A 17,689-nucleotide genomic window follows, 5' to 3' on the forward strand; every position below is an offset into this window, starting at 1 on the left:
CTTCATAGACGACCTGTTTAACTTTCCAGCTGTGTCTGATCCACTTGTACCAGTGCGACATACAAACACATGCCACACACCACCAGTGTCACTGCGGTGCTGGGAATGATCGATCACTCACTCTCCTGCTGTGCTATGAAGTCTACCATGACACGCAATAGTGAAAAATTCCTGACAAGTTGAGCCGCAAACTGCAAACACCTTTCCAAAGAGTTATACTGAACTAGATATATCAGAATTATAAGTACTCTATTTATGACATGCAAAAATAAAACAAACATAAAGTGCAGTATACATGTAGTTAAATATTATAAACCAGTATAAACAAGGCTTACAGTTGTTTGCAAAGGTTTGAACACTGAAAAGCAAGGAACTAAACTAATGGAATCTTAGATTAAGCGACCTCAGTTATGAGGTCAACATTACATAAGTGATAAACATAACTGCTGAACAAAGCAAATTATGTATCAATTGGTGCTGCATTCAGTAAAAAGATTCAGAACAAAATATGCAGTGTCCTCCCTGACTATTTGAAACAATAACTAATCCCTTGTTATTAAGTAAAATCTCTGTGTTTACCATTTATTCGGAGGAGTTGACTGGCATAAATTTGACACAGGTATTTATTTTGTAACATATAGTGCCGAGATGTAGGGCTGAGATTAAATCAATAAATTAAGACAAATTATTGACAAATATTTAAAGCCACTGGTATATTTTCGTTTCCATATTATTCCATATGCGTTTCCATATTATTTTATCTAAGACAGTGTCCATTTTTTTCAGAGGGGGTGATAAAACCTTGAGGCCTTTTCAACCTGTGTCTGAGTTTTTTAGCCAAAAAATACAATAAATTTTTTTTTTAAAAGGGTCACGGTTTTAAGACTTACTCATTAACACTACTGTTTTCTTTCACACCAGAGCTCACACCAGAGCTGCTCTTATACTTTGTTCTGGAGTTTCAATTATTATAATTATTGATACAATGATGATTGTCTCCAGCTCTACTCACATGACAGAGACTTGCCAACAGCCTTTTAGATATATGTATCAAGGAAGAAGGACTCACCTGTTGAACACTATAAATGGCAATAATATGTTTAACTTCACAGATGACGTGATTAACTTCCCAGCTTTAAACTGCAGTTCAGGGGTTGACTGCTCATGCTACTTTTAATTCTGATATTGAATTAAAGTCTGCAAACTGTATTAAAGCACAATTTAAAGCTAGGATAGCTATCAATTCTTGGCTCAAGGAGTCCGTGTTTACTACTATATCTAATTATCTGTCTGGTTTTCATTAAAATAAGACACATGGGCAGCCACTAATCAATAAGGATTTTCACTGTTATAAACAGCTCCAAGGACTGACTGGCATGAAACAGATTACAGGAGATATTAAGCAATTATGTGTCTGTGCTTAGATATTGATTATTGCCCCTCCCTGCACTCCATCCACAAAAAAACAGACGCCTGTGTGCCAACTGTGGTCTACTCCAATTCACAGTATATATAAAAAGGAAAAAGCCACATGAACTAAATTCAACAAAAAAAGTATGATTAAACATAATAAACACAATGAAGAAAATCAGGTTTTGAGTCACTGTTAGTCAAAATGTGGACAAGGTTGTATGCACGTGGTATGCTCCATAATTATCAATTCACAGTCTAACAAAAGAAGAATTGAAAGAGAATTTATGTTACATTTAGTGTGTCAAGAGTGTGTGAAAGCATAAAGGTGATGAGAAAGTCAAGAAATTCTAATGGTTCATGAAAAGCATGAAAAACTAAAAAAATAACTGATATAGAAAAAGAAAGTGTTTCATTTCATGTTATGTGCTTTGATATAAACAATTTGCATGTTAGATAAGATCTACAAAAAAACAAAAGGACTTTATATTTGAATGCAGGCATTTCGTTTTTTACTATCAGAGGTAACTGTCTTTACAATTAGCCTACCTGGTCCAGGGTAGGGTCCTTTGGGTGCTGGACCTCTGCTGCTATGACAACATCATGATCAGGATGGCAGGACAGACAGGTTTGACACTGAAGCAGCTGGGTCACAGAACACTCAGCCTTGTTCCATACTGCATTGTATAAGCATGGGCCTTTTGTTTGTATGCAGGGCACACAGTGAGCAAACAGAGAGGAAAAAAAGAAGAAAAGAAAGCAATGGTGACATTTTTAGGTCTCATTTCACCTGAAAAAGCTAAACAGCAAACACCAGACGCATCAAAGGATCAGTGGCTGCTCTTGTGCAGTGGACGGTGACAGCTCAGGACGGAAAAAAAAACAAAACAAACAAGCACAATAATCCTTTAGACTTGTGTGTTAGTTCAGACCTTTTCTAGTGGCACTAATGAAGATTTCAGCACTAAGCATGCATATGAAGCATGAAAGGAGGATATAAAAGGTTTAGCACAAGCGAAAGTGTTCTCCAAGTACACACACATCTTTTGCAGCTATTAGCCCTATGATACTAAGCACAATAATCCAACTCCAAAAGCAAACACTTTCTGATTTCCTTTAGAGCTCTTTACAAAATTAATCATTAATCACTCAGATCACCTTGAAATGAGTCCAGAAATCCTTTCAGATATTGGAAACATTCCATGTACTTATGTTGTTTCTTGCTCAACACTTCAGAAGGAAAAAATTGTCCTGTGCCAAAATCTGCTGCAGCTGTCTGATCTTGTGGAGAAACAATGCAAAAGCTTTGGGTGTATGCTACAGTGCAATATGCCAGTGGGGCTCACCTGTTTGACTTCCAGATGCATAAGGCTGAAGTGAGAGGCGTAGAGACTGTAGTGCTGAACGGTTCTGAACCAGTAGCAGTGGACTGCTAATTCGCTGAGAGGCTCTTAAGGGACTGCATTGACATTGTGGTCTCTCAGCTGACTGCTCCCAGCTTTGGACTAGCTGGGACAGCTCCACATGTTCACACTGTGCACTGTGCAATACACCTAAGATAATGAGAGCAGAACAGTACAAGAGCAGAAATAACACTGAGAAACACATGACAAGAGTTAACAAAGATTTTATATCAGGGCCTGACTGATATGAATCCTTTGAGTCCAATACCAATATTGATTTTAAGAGGCTAAATATTCTGTTCAATTCAATTTTATAAGTAATATACAGATTTTCACAAAAATATGCCGACTGTTTTGCAGGCTATTTTGCATATATGGATGGTGGGGTGGCAAGTATGTTTTACAACTTTAACAATGTTATTAACCATTGTTAACAAACGTATTAACCAAATCAAGCTGTTACTTTTTTTATCCATTATATGGGTTTTTGGTTTTCTGTTAACTGCCTCTTATTATCGGTCTTTCATAATCAGTTCTCATATAAAAAGCATTTGTTCTTATAACATGTTACTCTCACGCTCTGCTAAAGGTTCCCTGCTTGCGTTATTGTTCAGATTTATCAGGTCTGGTACCTTACAGTAAGGTAGAACACAGAATATACACAAGAAACTAATAACTTCTGAAAAATTAGAGTTGGTTTCTGAACTTTTTTTTTTTCATGTCAAGGGCTTGTCACAATAAAAGATGTGCAGAGGTGTAACAAATCACACACTTCATTATTCAATTTGATACAGTGCAGTGGTGTCTCTATTTGATACACTTGAGACAAACATGAGGAGTGACTGAAAACTGCATTATATTAATAAGTCAATGCACTCAACATATATAAAAGTACAATATTTAAAACATACATGATATCCACAAGCGAATGATATAAAACAATACACTGCAATACAATGTGTCATATTTTTATATCCATAATGATGCGCCATTAGTTACTGGTGCTTCATCTGCAGGAATGTCAACTAATATACTGGTCAGACCCTGTTTCATATATGTATTTTATAAAACTGGATTTTGTGGTACAAGTTAATTAAACAGACCTTGGGCAAAGGGAAGGAGCTCTGTTTGGCACACAGCACAGTGTAGTCCTTTTATACAGGGGGAATGGCAGGAAGACTGCTGGAAGATGAAAACTGCATGTTCCCTTGGATCACAATATCAAGCATCTGACCTATCTGCTTATCCACTGGATTGAGCACTTACCTTCTGTCTTTGGGTAGACCTCATGCTACTGACCCTTTTCACCCTACTAATCTGCTTTCTCTTCCTTACACATGACCTCTGTACTCTGATGCCTGTAAATTTGACCAAAATAAAAGAGCTAACTTCAGAACATAAAGAGTTACATTATTATAGCAATGATCTTATTCTGAGCAGTACTGTAATTTCTAGGAATACTGCTAGGACTGCTCTTGGAAACACCATACGATTAAGTCCACCTATGGAATTCCATATTGCGAATGGAACGTTAGAGGTTTTTCTAGTTACTTTCAGAAGGTAAAGCTGCAAATTTTAATGTAGCAAGGGGAATAAGAAAGGGGTACAAAATGGATTTTGACATATTAGAATAAATTACATACAGTGAGCTCCACAAATGTTTGGGCATCAGCAAGCTATTATTTTAGCTGCCTACCACAGCATATTAGAGGTTGCTCAAAGTGCTGGCTTACAGCTTTATTTTGAGGGCAGTTAGATCTAAATCTGGTAAACGATTTACAAATTAAAACCAATTTTCATACAAAGTCAAACCATTTTTAGAGGCCCAAATGTAATTGGACAAATTAAGATGATCTTAAATTCTCATTTAAATACAAAAATAACAACTATAAGATGCATTTGTTTTGCCTATTTTTTAAACATAAAATACTGTTTAAAGAACTTGATAGTTTTTTTAAAAATGCATTTACCTATAGACCTATAAATGGAACATTTCCTAACCTGCTTGCTGAGAATCTGACCCATCCCGCTGTTCCTCTGTTAGTTTAGGAGAACAATTTGTCATGGCACAGACAGTAAAACCCCTCAGGTCATCTCCGCTCTGCCTTTCTGGAGTGACGATCTCAAACCTCACTGCAGATTGACCCACAACAGTCATCTCATGCTCAGTGGAGTCCTTCACCTTGGTCCTGATGGGCTTAGCTCCTGCTCTCTGTCTGACCCTCCTCACTCTTTGCATTGCACGCTTTCCTTTTGCATTGCCATACTGCTGGCAGAAGACTGAGGTCTCTGTAGCGCAGAAGCTACTTCGAGGCTCAGAGGCCTCAGTGGTCTCTGCTTTCAACACCTTTGCTGTTTGAGCCTCAGTGGATACTTCTACCTTTCCTTTTGTGCCCCTGACCTGAGCCGTAACGTCTTGGGTCAAGGTTAAACAGGGGATCGGGGTTTGTTTTGTTGAAGGTTGAGAGCTTCCTTGACCTTTGCCTTCCCTTCTCTGTCTGGACACTTTCACTCTCTTTCTCTCTTTCAAACTGTCCAGCACTGCAGCCCCCTGACCTGCAGAACCAAACACAATCACATACTGAGTTGCCCATTCATTAGGTACACCTACTTTATACCAACACTCATTGACTGTTTTATCATTTAGGTCAGAGCAGCCCAACCCTGGTCCTGATGATTAAACATTCAGTAGAATTCAGCACCAACCCCGATACACTTGATTCAGTTAATGAAGACCTTTAGGAGCATCTGAATGTCAGAACCAGATGTGATGTAACCAAATTCTCCAGGGCACCCCTGATATACAGTACTATGCCCATGTAAGACATCACCACTCATAAATTTAATTTCAGCTAAAAACATGCATTTAGTACAAGGTCTTCATTTTTCAACACACAATTCTGAGGAGATTAGATCCAAGATACTCCACTCACATAAGGAATAAGGTAAATGACAATAAGCAAAAACAAGTGTTGGCAAAGCTGCAGTTTAAAAATTAAGAAAAAGTAAAAAGGTGTATATATATATATATATATATATATATATATATATATATATATATATATATATACACACACACATACATACACACACACACACACATATATATATACATACATATATACATACACACACACACACATACATAACTGTGTCCGGGATTACTTAGATGCTGGATGCATTTTCCTCTTTTCATGATCTAAGACTGAACTTTTGAGGTGTGGAAGATTATCCCTTGAGATTTCTTTAAAAAACTGAAAGTCTCCTAAAAAGAATTAAAGCTGTGAGGTTGCACTCAGTAAATACTGAAAAAATATATTTCTGTAAGGTTTCTGTATTATTACTAGTTTATCACCCACATTTGACCCTTTCCACCGCATATCAGATGTTGCTTGGCTGATGAAGCAACCCCAGCACAGCAGTGATATTGACATATTAGTATGGATGTCAGTACAAGTTGATTCATACTGCACACACTTACGGAACACTTTGACATACCTGCCTTGTTGATAAAACTTATAGTTAAACTTATACTGCATAGTTACAAGCATTAGCCTATTTTTTAGAATACCCAATTTATATTGGTCATGCCCAAGCACTTGAGTTTCTAATCACAGAAACACAGGGACATATTTGGCTGAATGTATTTTTGGTTCTCACTCAGAAGTAACAGGTGTTTCAAACCCTGGCAAAAGCCAGCAACACTACTTGCATCAGCAAAATACCATTACCTACTGGGCTCCCTGTCCGCTGTGGACAAGGTAGAGGGTGGCTGATAAACTGTGTGGCACAAGACAGGGTACCTCACGGGGTTCAATCAATAACTGTAAACTTACAAAGGGCACCTATATAGCTGGTGTAAGGATAAAATGACTAGTAAGTGTAGGCACAACGTAGGCGTAAACTACCAACACAATGCAAAGCACAGGCACAAAGACCTAAAGAGCTACATGTCACAGGCAAGTAACTTTATCTCATTAGACATGATGATAAAGAGCTGAATTGTCTTTACTGTACAGCAAAGCCATTAACAGAAATCCCTCTTTACTCTCCTTAATTCTAGACTGACGAGGGCAAAGAGGGGGTTGAATTAGGCTAATGCAATTAGATGTATTAGAGATAAATATACGGCTGGCTGAGACAGGGTCCAGCCATTTAGTAGTCTTGCTTGGCTGTAGACAGCTTATTAGAACATCCTGAATGGCACAAATTCTCACACTCCTCCTTTTAGTGTCTTTATTTAGATTGTTACTAATGGCCCAGCCTCAACCCACAACGCAATTACAGTCACGGACGAGACACTCAGGCCGAGACAGATGAAGAGGGATGAGCTTTAATTGAAAGTCTTTTCTCCCAGTTCCTCTCTAGCCCCCTACATTAACAGTGGCACTGCTTAAACCCATCTAACGAGACAAATCTCGTCAGGCTAATGGCGCTTAATTTGCCCGAGCCCTCTCCTCTCCGCTGGATGGTCAAAACTGAAGACTTTGCTAGACAAAATTACGCTCTATAGCCAGACCACGAAGCCCCTTAAAATAATGCTAATGTGGCTCAAATGATCATCATCCCTGATAATGTAAGTCATTCTCTTTTAGTGAACAAGGGCCTGGGACAAACATATGCTCCCTAATGTGCTTGTCGGCAGAAGAAAAAAAAAAAAAAAGAGAGAAGTAGAGGAGTCATTTTCAGACGACATTGTTGGAAGTAATAAGTGCAGACCTGTGCCAATATTTTTCACACATCAGTGTATTCTATATAAATGGAGAGGAAATATTCCTAATATTTTTTCACATCAAAAACAAGGAAATAAATTGCCCTATAACCTCTCCACCCCCACACAAACCCAGTGCCAGAGAAACTACAAAGAGGAAGAAACAGCAATTCCAGCACTGAGCTGGAAGAGATTCGTCCCAAAGCAGAGAGGCGGTTACTGTACACAGATGTTCATTACAACAGAGCCAAAACCACAAACTCTTTGAGCTGCACGTGCATTCTTCTTCCCCCTAAGCAGAAAGCACACATGTATTCTCTGTTTAACAGGAAAACAATCAATTCTTTTGCACCACAACACACCCACCAGCAGAGAAGGAGAACAAAATGAATATTTTATTACGCATTGTTTAAATACATTATTTGTTTTTTGGTATTGAAACAATCTGTACAAAAAGGCAGCTTTTCTTGAGTTCTCTGTGGGATCAAGATGGATGGTGGGAGCTTCCTGTGGCTGTTTATTGCCCTACTGCCCCTTCACATCACTTGTCTTCCTGCGCAGCTACACAGCCTTCTCCTTGTTTATATTCTAAGGACATACAATTAAATTTTTACTGGGCTGTAGTATGTGTGTAAAAATGTAATAGCGCCCAGTCATGTGAAATCAACCATGTAAAAAAACCCTGTTCCACTTCACAGCCACTACAGGCCAACTCATTAAAATCAGGCCTCATATTTTTAGGAATGGGAGACGTACTCAACACTCATTTTAATGAGTTTCAACAAAAATATCAGCATTATGTTAAAAGCAGTTCTGCAGTCAAAGGCTGGTCATGTTTGTTTATTAGTAACACAGGACCTAGGGATGAGGGCTGCACAATATAGTGTTTGTTGATTGGCCTGAACTAAATGAATACTCTAACAAAGTATACAGAGAAACAAATGGAATCAAGCCTGTAATCGCAGAAATACAGGTTGAACCTACATGGTAAGTGGTATATAAATACATTTAAACATGAATTATATTAAATTACTGTAAGAAAAACTGTTCAGTGCAAAGTAAGCAATAAGAAGTTAGAATACTAGGGAGGTATGGCAATTCTGATGCTTCATCTCAAGTATGTAAGTATAGTGATCCTTATCCATAGTCCACACTGACTCAAATCTAACACATAATTGCTTCAGGCAGGCCTTACTTTTCTAATTAAACAATCATACAGTAGGTTAAAACACCATTTTTGTTCATTTTGACAAAATCAAGTTTTTATCCCTGTATAAGAGTCTCCCAAACTGTTCTGCTACTCCTACGCCAACAAGATCAACATGTTTGGTTCAAATATTACTTCAAATCTAGTGTAGAGAACTAAAGAGAGTGGGACTGTACCATTTGACTTGTGTTTACACTCATACACAAGTAGGAAAGAATTGTTTTAAGTTTTGATAGACTCACATTTAGCGCAGCCGGTGTGGACTGATACACTGATTAAAATGTAAGCATCTTTTTGCTTTTGAGAATGAGTATTCGAATGCTCATTTGGAAAGTCTTCAAAGTCTGTAAAACTCTGTTCGGTCCAGCAATTTTTTTTTCATAATTGTGGTATTGGCCTATGATATCGCAGGTGGCTGTAATGTCAAACTAAGCACTATAACCAATCTCTAAATCTTTCACTGTGTGCTGACCCCCTGTAGATGTTATCATGCGTTCTAACAAATCCTTCACATGACCCAACAACAATTTATTTTCTAAAATATATACTTTTTATTTATTTATTTATTTTTTACCATTATTCAAATTTCAGCTTTTCAGTCATCAACCATGATGACATCTGGCTGGCTATCCTTAGGGAGGCACATGAAATGTGCAGTGATTTTACCTGCTGCTGCTGGTTTGCTTGGGGCTTTCTGTCTAGACCTGGAGAGCCTATGTGACTTGCTGTTGCGTTGCTGTTGCCTTGTGGCCCTGTCCTCATTGCCTGCACTACAGCTCATCCCTGCCTCCTCTGCTACACTCTGAGATAGCATACTGTCTCTGTTAGGAACCTCAATGCCTTCTTTAAGGTCAGTAGAGCCAGTACAGGTTCTCTTTTGGCTCTTTTCATGGTCAAACAAGTCCTCAGAAAGTGTCCCATTAGAGGAAGGAATGATCTGTTCCATTTTAATTGAAATCTTTTGCTCTTCTACTGTAGTAACCTCTTCCTCCTCCTCGTCCTCCTCCTCAAACAGCTCTGGGGTGTAGAAGATACTCTGGTCCTGCTCTTCCCCGTCTTCAGGCTCTACTACAATGATATCCTTGTTGGATGTACAGTCCAGGGCTATCTTTACAGGAGACAGGTCTAGTTGCTGAGGAGGAGGATCAGATGGAATCTCATGCAGTTCACTCTTGGTAAGACGTCCTGTCTGAGCTGTCTGTTCCTCGTCAAGTGCTGGAATGGTATCCTTCTTATTGGTGTCTGGATTTCCACTCTGGGCAGTGTCCTTTTTGGAATCTTTACATTTAAAAAGAGGAGTTCTCAATCGGGAACTAACAGGAGTGGAGGTGAACAGGTTGATTGAGGATCGTGATGTGGGCAAATTTTTATAGCCATTACACAGTGGAGCTGGTTGTTCAGATGGAGGCTGAGGAAGCTTCTGCTCACCTAACCAAAAACAAAACATACATTAAATATCTCTCAAAAAAAAGTTATAAACACAGCAAAGAGAACAGCAAAACTGACTATGACTTGAAATGACCTACAAAGCTTTAGTTAACTGATTACAGCAGGTATCATCAATTGTGGTACTGGAGGGCAAGAGTCTTAAATGAGTGATTTTCTTGGTTTAGTTGGCGAGCTAAAGCAAGAAAAACGATGCTGAACAACATCTCTCCATCACTAGAAAGGATAACTCCAGCTCTAGAGCTTTTTCCTCTGCTGGGATGTTCTGGCAAAACAAAGTATCATGCAGGCTTTTGAGTTAGTATAGCACGAGCAGGCTGCGTCAGAGATACATAGCTTCTGGCTCATTTTCGTCCATGCACAAACAATCATGCTCAATCTACCACAAACAAAGGTTAACAGGATTTAATTGAAAGCAACAGCTAAACACATCTGCTTGACCCACTGCTCTTCAGTCAAGCAGAGACTGAAGCGCCCAACAGGAGTAATGAAGGAGGAGGGAATGAACACACACACACACACACACACACACACACACACACACACACACCCACACACGACAATGGACAGAAGACATACACACTCAGTATTACCATACACATAGGTGGCATCGTTTTCAACAAAGAATAGTGTCAGAAGCAAATAAATAAATGACACATATAATATAGGGTGTATCCTGCCTTCCACCCGATGACTGCTGGGAGAGGTTCCAGCAGTCATTCATATAAATATATATAAATATATAAATATAAATATATTTATAAATATATCTCAAGTTTAGGTCTTTCTTGACCCTAAAATTTTAGAATTTTAGGCGATGTTTAATTAGCATATAAATAACTGTGATTAGCATTTTTTTTACACTGTACACTGTACATTAAGGCACAAGCCTACAACAGGGAAATTGGCTGATTAGCTATCTTGCTTTGTAGCTGTTGAGACTTAGTAGCTTCCAACTGATGGCAGACACTGCTCAGGCTCAAATAAACAAACTTCACTCACTGAAAAGTTGTTACAGGATCAGTTAGAAGTCAGATACATTTTTGCTTCATTATACATCCCAATAAACACATTCTTTACTTTCTTTTCTTTACATGAATTGCCACTACCCATCAGACAAAAACACACCTAGTTCTGCTTTCTGTTTGTTATGACAAACATATGATTATGAAATCTAATAACTAAAAAAAGTCAGCTCAAATAAATGCAATAAAGCAATTATGTACTAATTGAGCGAGAGGTTTATAAAGTCTATTTGAGCTTACAAGAACATTAACTCACAAATCAAAGCCAATATGCTTATGAATTACATTCAACTCTTCTTCTAACTTTTAGAAGTATAGTGTAATTTCCTATTTGTTAAATTTATATTATTTAATTATTTAAAACTAAATACATGTTTAATAATATAATTACATACTTAAACATAATGAATTATATGTACACTTCATTTACATGTCTGCCTTAAATTTATCGTGATGTATTCAAATATAAACAAACAAACAAACAAATAAATAAAATAACAAAAAATAAAGGATGTTCAGTCATTCCACAAAAACAAGAGTATAGACACTACAAACTCACGTCTGTGTTTATAAGTACAAGAGGCGATACTGTATTACGATTTAAATTTGATCCCAAGTCATTGTAGTGCCTACGGTCTTGTTCTGTCTTTCCATGAAAACAAGACTATAGGTGCTAGAATGACTTTATCAAATTCAAAATCAGGATATCATAACTCCTACTTACAAAACCAATCGTGATATTTATTGACAGTTTAAAATCAATCATTTCTCCACTTATTTTAAAGGGCTTATATCATAAAAACACTGACAGATTGATATAATATGTAAATACTGTTGATGTTTCAAAACATATCACTCATTCTACAGTAATACAGAGCATATATATGAAAATTAAGCTGCAAAAACTGCCATGTTCAATTCATTGTTTCCATGAATGTGATTTGTTTTTGTCATGCCTATTCAGCCTACAGTAAATTAGCTGTTCTCAATTACATTAAAGTTACAAGGAATTTTTCAGTTCAGACTGTTTTTTGAGGCACAATGCAGGGCAGCTAATCACAACAAGAGTAATTTACATATATGAGTAAAAACAGCCTGTTTAATTTTAAGACACAGGATCCCAATCCTGGTCGTAGAGTACCTGCTGCTTGTGTTTTCCTGTTCTAAAACAGCCAGCTCAACTCAAAAGGGGGTTGCTAATTAACAGTTGTTGATTCAGGTATGTTGAGAGTAAAGAAAAAAAACAATGTGCAGGGGAAATTTCAGGACCAGGAGTTGAAAACCACTGTTCTAAGGCCTAAAGGAAGGTAGGAAATGGTCATGAAACTCATAACTTTTAATTGAGTTGTGAGTGACTGGTTTAAAAAGTAAGAAGGTATCACTGTGTCTACGCTATAAGGAAACTAAAAAGGCTAACATTATATCAGTCCTGATGAAGACATGATTACTTTTTAAAGAATGACTGAATACATTTTCAGCTGAGACCATGTACCTGGTTCGGCAGTACTGTTGACAGAAGGGACGACAGTCTGAACCTCAGAACTCTGGGGCAAAACTAAGGAGTCAACAGGGGACAACAGAGTTGGTGTGTCACTCCCTGAGACACTGGACGGGGCCATCTGACCAAGCTCTTCAATGTGGGTCTGCACTGCCCCCTGTTGAATCTGGGAGAAGGACACCAGGGACTGTATGGCGCTAGTAAAGTTATCATGATGCTTCACCAGTTGACGCACCCACTTTGAAAGGCCTGAGAGAACACAGTGAAAGACAGAGTGTTAGAGAAACAATATACTCTCCATTTCCATAACTATTCCACCACATTATAGTCTATCTGTATAGGTTTTCATGTGGTAGTTATTTCTGACCTTGTTCTGACCACTACATGTAAACTATCAGTTTACATTTTCATGTAATACACATTTCTGACTCTACCATTACATGTAAAAGAGCACAGGCCTTATGTACACATTTCCTGGCAACTGGCCACAGACTGACATGAAATGAACCAGTAAAAGACCACTATCCCCATCTAGTGTTCCAGATATGTAACTACATAAGGGTGAGAACACTGCTGTTCTTCTTTATAGCTTACCTGTGATGTATTTGTTGGGGTTAGCCCTAAAACGATCATCCACTAGAATAAGTGCCCCCCAGTCATTTCTATGTCGAATACACCTAAGGAAATTTATAACTGTTATTTGACATGCAAAAAAGCTCATTGTTTTCAGTGCTTTGTATCAAATAAAATTCTCCACAACAAAGTGAACAACTTTGAGATAATTGAAAGAATTTGAGTTTAATAAGATTTTATTGCAAACTATGTTACACACTAGCTATTCTGAAAAGTTCACTAATCTCTGACACATACCTTCCCAATGCCTGGTTTAGAGCCCGATAGGCCTGGATCTCATACCAGCGACCTCCAGGAAGAAGCCCTCTGGATTTGGAATGCTGATCATTGTATTTCATCTTCAGTTCAACCTGTAACTCAAACATAATGTTGCCATTTATTTGACACTCGATTGCAGATCCTGCTCTTTATCTACCATCACAGACACCGTTTTAAATGCTCATGTCATGGAAATGTAATTTTCCCTCACTTATTTGTTTAAATGAAAGCACTTGATGTTGAATGTAAATATTGTTTCAAAAACCTCTCACTCACTCTCCAGGCCATATTGCTCATGTACAGAAAGTAAACAAAAACAGCCCATTTTGAATTCACTGTTTTTTGTGATGTTACAAAATCCAATTTATTGATATGCATCAGTCCATTTAGTTTCTAGCACCACCCATTCACCTGAAGTTGTGACCCACCAATTCTTCCTAAAGTTATAAAGAGGCTGGATGTTTTTTGGACAAGATACAATATCAGACAGTCAATCAGAAGAGAGGTCATTTACACAAATCAGTCTTAAAGGTATAACAACCAAAAAACCTTGTATAATACAGAGAAGTGAAAATCAATCACGTAAAATTGAATGATAACTGTTTTTGGAACATAAAAGCACAGACGGTAAACCTCAGGGGAAAAAAATAGGATAGTAGTCTTCTTAAGTGAGGATCAATGTGTTCCTGAGTATCTTTTCTCCCTTGTACCAAGTCAATTTCTTCACCTGGGAATAAGGTCTAAGAAGCATTTTGAATCCTGATATGGAGATTCCACATACTGTCCCATTCTTTAGGATATTTCTAAAGACTACAAAGCACATCGTATTAACACTACAGTACACATGAGAAAATCAAAGAGCAACACCAAATAGAAAGATACAATATATAGCAATCACTGAAGATGGCAGTGACCTTCCAAAGTTCATCAAGTGACCTCTGTTCCAGCAGAAAAACCAAAAGAGCACCTGAGCATGGAACGGCAGAGCAGTCATCTGGTCACCCACTGAGAACTAACTGGATTAATACAGGCTGAATGGGTGAGAGGGTGAGCAGCAGAGGGCAAGATTCCCCTGAAGATGACACCCAAGGCCTCAAGAGCTTTCAGAAATGCTTGCCCACATTCACTGAAGCATTCTGTTTTGGGTGGAGGAGGGGGTGGGGGAACGAATTGGAAGGACCACTGGATGACATGAGCCTTGCCATCCAAAAAGCCAAAGGTAGTATGCATCAATTTTCACCCATCACTCTGCTTTTTAGCACTAACCTTTTTGAGCTGACAAGTGAAAAGTTCAGCTCCTGTTGGATGGGACAGGTCAGCAGGGGCTTCTAACTGTTTGTGACAGGTACCGTGTGTCCAGAAGCACCCACTCAGAGCCAGAGCTGCGCAAGGCCATGACCGGTACAGGTACGGCCTGTTCTCAGCACACGTCAGCTGCAACATGTCATTTCATTTCACTCACAACCTTATGTATCATAGTTGGTAAGACTGGCTGTTTACATACAGCATTGCTCAAACGCTGTAATAACATATTTATAGGCATATTCAGTGACAAACACACATCCACACCTAAGGTACTGTGTGCCAAGCTTGATATGACTCAGACATGATGCTAATTCTCAGTCTTATGGAGCCACCAGAAGGGTTAAACACGTCTGAATGGAGAGCCTGTCATCAGAATAAAGGCCGCTTGCCTGAGGCTGCCGATGTCATCTAAATCCAATCAGGGTCCATTTCAGCATCAGGGCCTCCACCTTCCTGCACCACATCAACACTCAATCCGACATGACAGGATGCATATGTGAAAAAGCCAATTCTCGCTGCTAGCCAAATCTTCTAAATGTGCAAGAAACCACAAGCTGGAAGGGATTAGTTAAATGTCAGGGGACAGCCCACTCCTGTGCCTACTTCAACTTCTCTACCTGTTCATCCTTAAAAACAGACATCTGACTGAAAGGCATGCTTCGCGGATGACCGGCTGTGTGTGAGCATGCACCCTTGGCAGTCTCAGCCATCTTGTTTGTGTCACTGAAATTTTGGTGCACCATGTCCGCCTGGGCAATTGTGCTGACAGCAAAGTGGCTCACGCTCACTGCTGCCTGACTCTGTCTGTGTGTGAAGATTACACTGTCCACCCAAAATACTAAAATTATTAGCTGTCCAAAATGAAGATGAAATAACATCTGTAGGGTTTTTTTTTTTAATCTGAATAAATTTTGCATAATATTCTATTGTCATGCTGTGTGATGCTAATATAGCAAGACAACACAACTTTGTCTACATACAGCATATTTCGTATAACATACTGAATACAATTCGCTGGTCAATTTGATGTTTTATTTCTAATAGACATGCAACACTTATCTGCAGAGTGTTACAAATACAGTAAAATTGATAAAATTAAGACATTTTAGTACAGTTGTCCAGTGTTGCCTGAACGGTCGGCTCTTCCAGAGCGCAATACATTGAAAAGCTGCCCAAATCTAAACATCTGTCTGTTTCAGATTTTTTTTTGTTTTTAAGGTAAATAGTTGCATCATTCATATATCAATCATCGACCATCCCTACATCTAACGCTATAAAAATTACATTAGATCTAAAATTAAAATTAGATTAGAATTAGATTAGATCTAAAAATTAGACAGAAATTAAGCTCCTACATGTTGATCTTAACAGTGATTTTAAAGGTTAAATTCAGGGTACTGCAATATCATGCGAGTTGAACTACCAAATTAAAAGCATTTTTTTAACATTTTAATATAATATGTTTCCCACTAGAACAAGTCTTTGATTACTCACACAGATAAAGTAAAAAAAATAATACCTGCATGTATTATGGGGTCTATGCAACAGAAGGGCCTGATGTTGTGCTTGACACACTCAAGAAAAAAGAAATAGTGCAAAGAGGAGTGTGTGCACATGATAGAAAGTCTGGGTGACCCCTTAAAGTGTCCTGACAGCTCTGTCACAGCTTGGCGGCATCAGCTGCACCTGTGAGAGCCCACTGAGAAGCATTAAAGTGTGTGTGGCTGTGGGCAGTGCACCCTGACAGTCATTAGTGTCAATGTCCTCTGTTCTCTCTGCACTAATGGGGTCATCTCCTAGACCCCAGAAATCCCCAAAGGGTTCCATGTCAGCTCTGTGTCACCTCCCTGTATGACTGTCACCTAACCATTCTCTATGACCAGCACAAGCTCAGCAGGCCACAGGCACAGCACAACAGCCTTCTATCATGCAAGAAAACAATGACAAAAAATCCATGTTCCAAAAATCTTTCACCCTGAGCCATGCTCTTAAAGACCTGATAGTTAAAAAAATAGTACATTTGTTAAGTGATCGCAAAAAGACTTGTTTATTTGCTTTCTGGCACTATTATCTATGAACAAAAATGAAAAGGATGAAAAGGAAATTCAGGCTTCAAGACAGCTGCTATTAGAGTTGACTTCTGAAAATTTTTTACATTTTATTATCTTAAGGGTTAAAGAATGGATATTCTGGGGCAGTGGAGAAGACATTGACTTATATGAACATTTCAAGCTTGTATTTGTTAAAGGCCAAGAGCCTCACACCAGTATTACAAAAGAAAACACACACACTTCTATAAGACTTTACAGCAGCTTAAAGTTCTTAACAACTCTAAAAACAACATAGTTCTTACGTATACTAAACAAGAGTAAAACTGGCGGAAACTTTCTAAAATTAATTAATGATTAAACAGTTCTGTATGCTTACTATGCATACTATGTATGCTTTCTATTTTAAGTGGTAGCACCCTTGTAGCGAGCAAAAAAAAAAATTACATTTGCAAACTTTCTTTTATCTACTAAAGTGGTAGATGAAGAGGAGGCTCGCACTTCAGATGAGACAATAAGCTAACAATAGAGCTAATCGGTACAACCTTAAATGGGGAGCTGTCCTGTGATGTTATATGACAAATACCTAAATAGCAATTTCACATTTTTTTAAACAAGTACTACCACCAAGAACAGTAAACAAGGTGATTCACACATCTTGTCTCACCTATACCAGCCTATGCCAACCTGAGCATCTCTGGAAGACAGATTTTAAATTATCTGGGGATAGAGTGAGAAGACACAG

General features: G+C 38.3%; 1 protein-coding gene across 1 annotated transcript in view; it reads right to left on the reverse strand.

Moving 5' to 3' along the window:
* Positions 1-7,897: 7,897 nt before the first annotated feature.
* brip1 (BRCA1 interacting protein C-terminal helicase 1) overlaps positions 7,898-17,689 on the reverse strand; it is a 41,110-nt gene continuing 31,318 nt past the window's right edge. The window contains exons 17-20 of the mRNA XM_017694945.2: positions 13,571-13,683; positions 13,295-13,377; positions 12,695-12,949; positions 7,898-10,159 (exon numbers count right to left, since the gene is read on the reverse strand). Coding sequence (XP_017550434.2) covers positions 9,327-10,159; positions 12,695-12,949; positions 13,295-13,377; positions 13,571-13,683 — 1,284 coding nt within the window. The 3' untranslated portion in view covers positions 7,898-9,326. The remainder of the gene's footprint in view (positions 10,160-12,694; positions 12,950-13,294; positions 13,378-13,570; positions 13,684-17,689) is intronic.

Source organism: Pygocentrus nattereri, chromosome 17, assembly GCF_015220715.1.
Source record: "Pygocentrus nattereri isolate fPygNat1 chromosome 17, fPygNat1.pri, whole genome shotgun sequence".
NCBI classification, from domain to species: domain Eukaryota; kingdom Metazoa; phylum Chordata; class Actinopteri; order Characiformes; family Serrasalmidae; genus Pygocentrus; species Pygocentrus nattereri.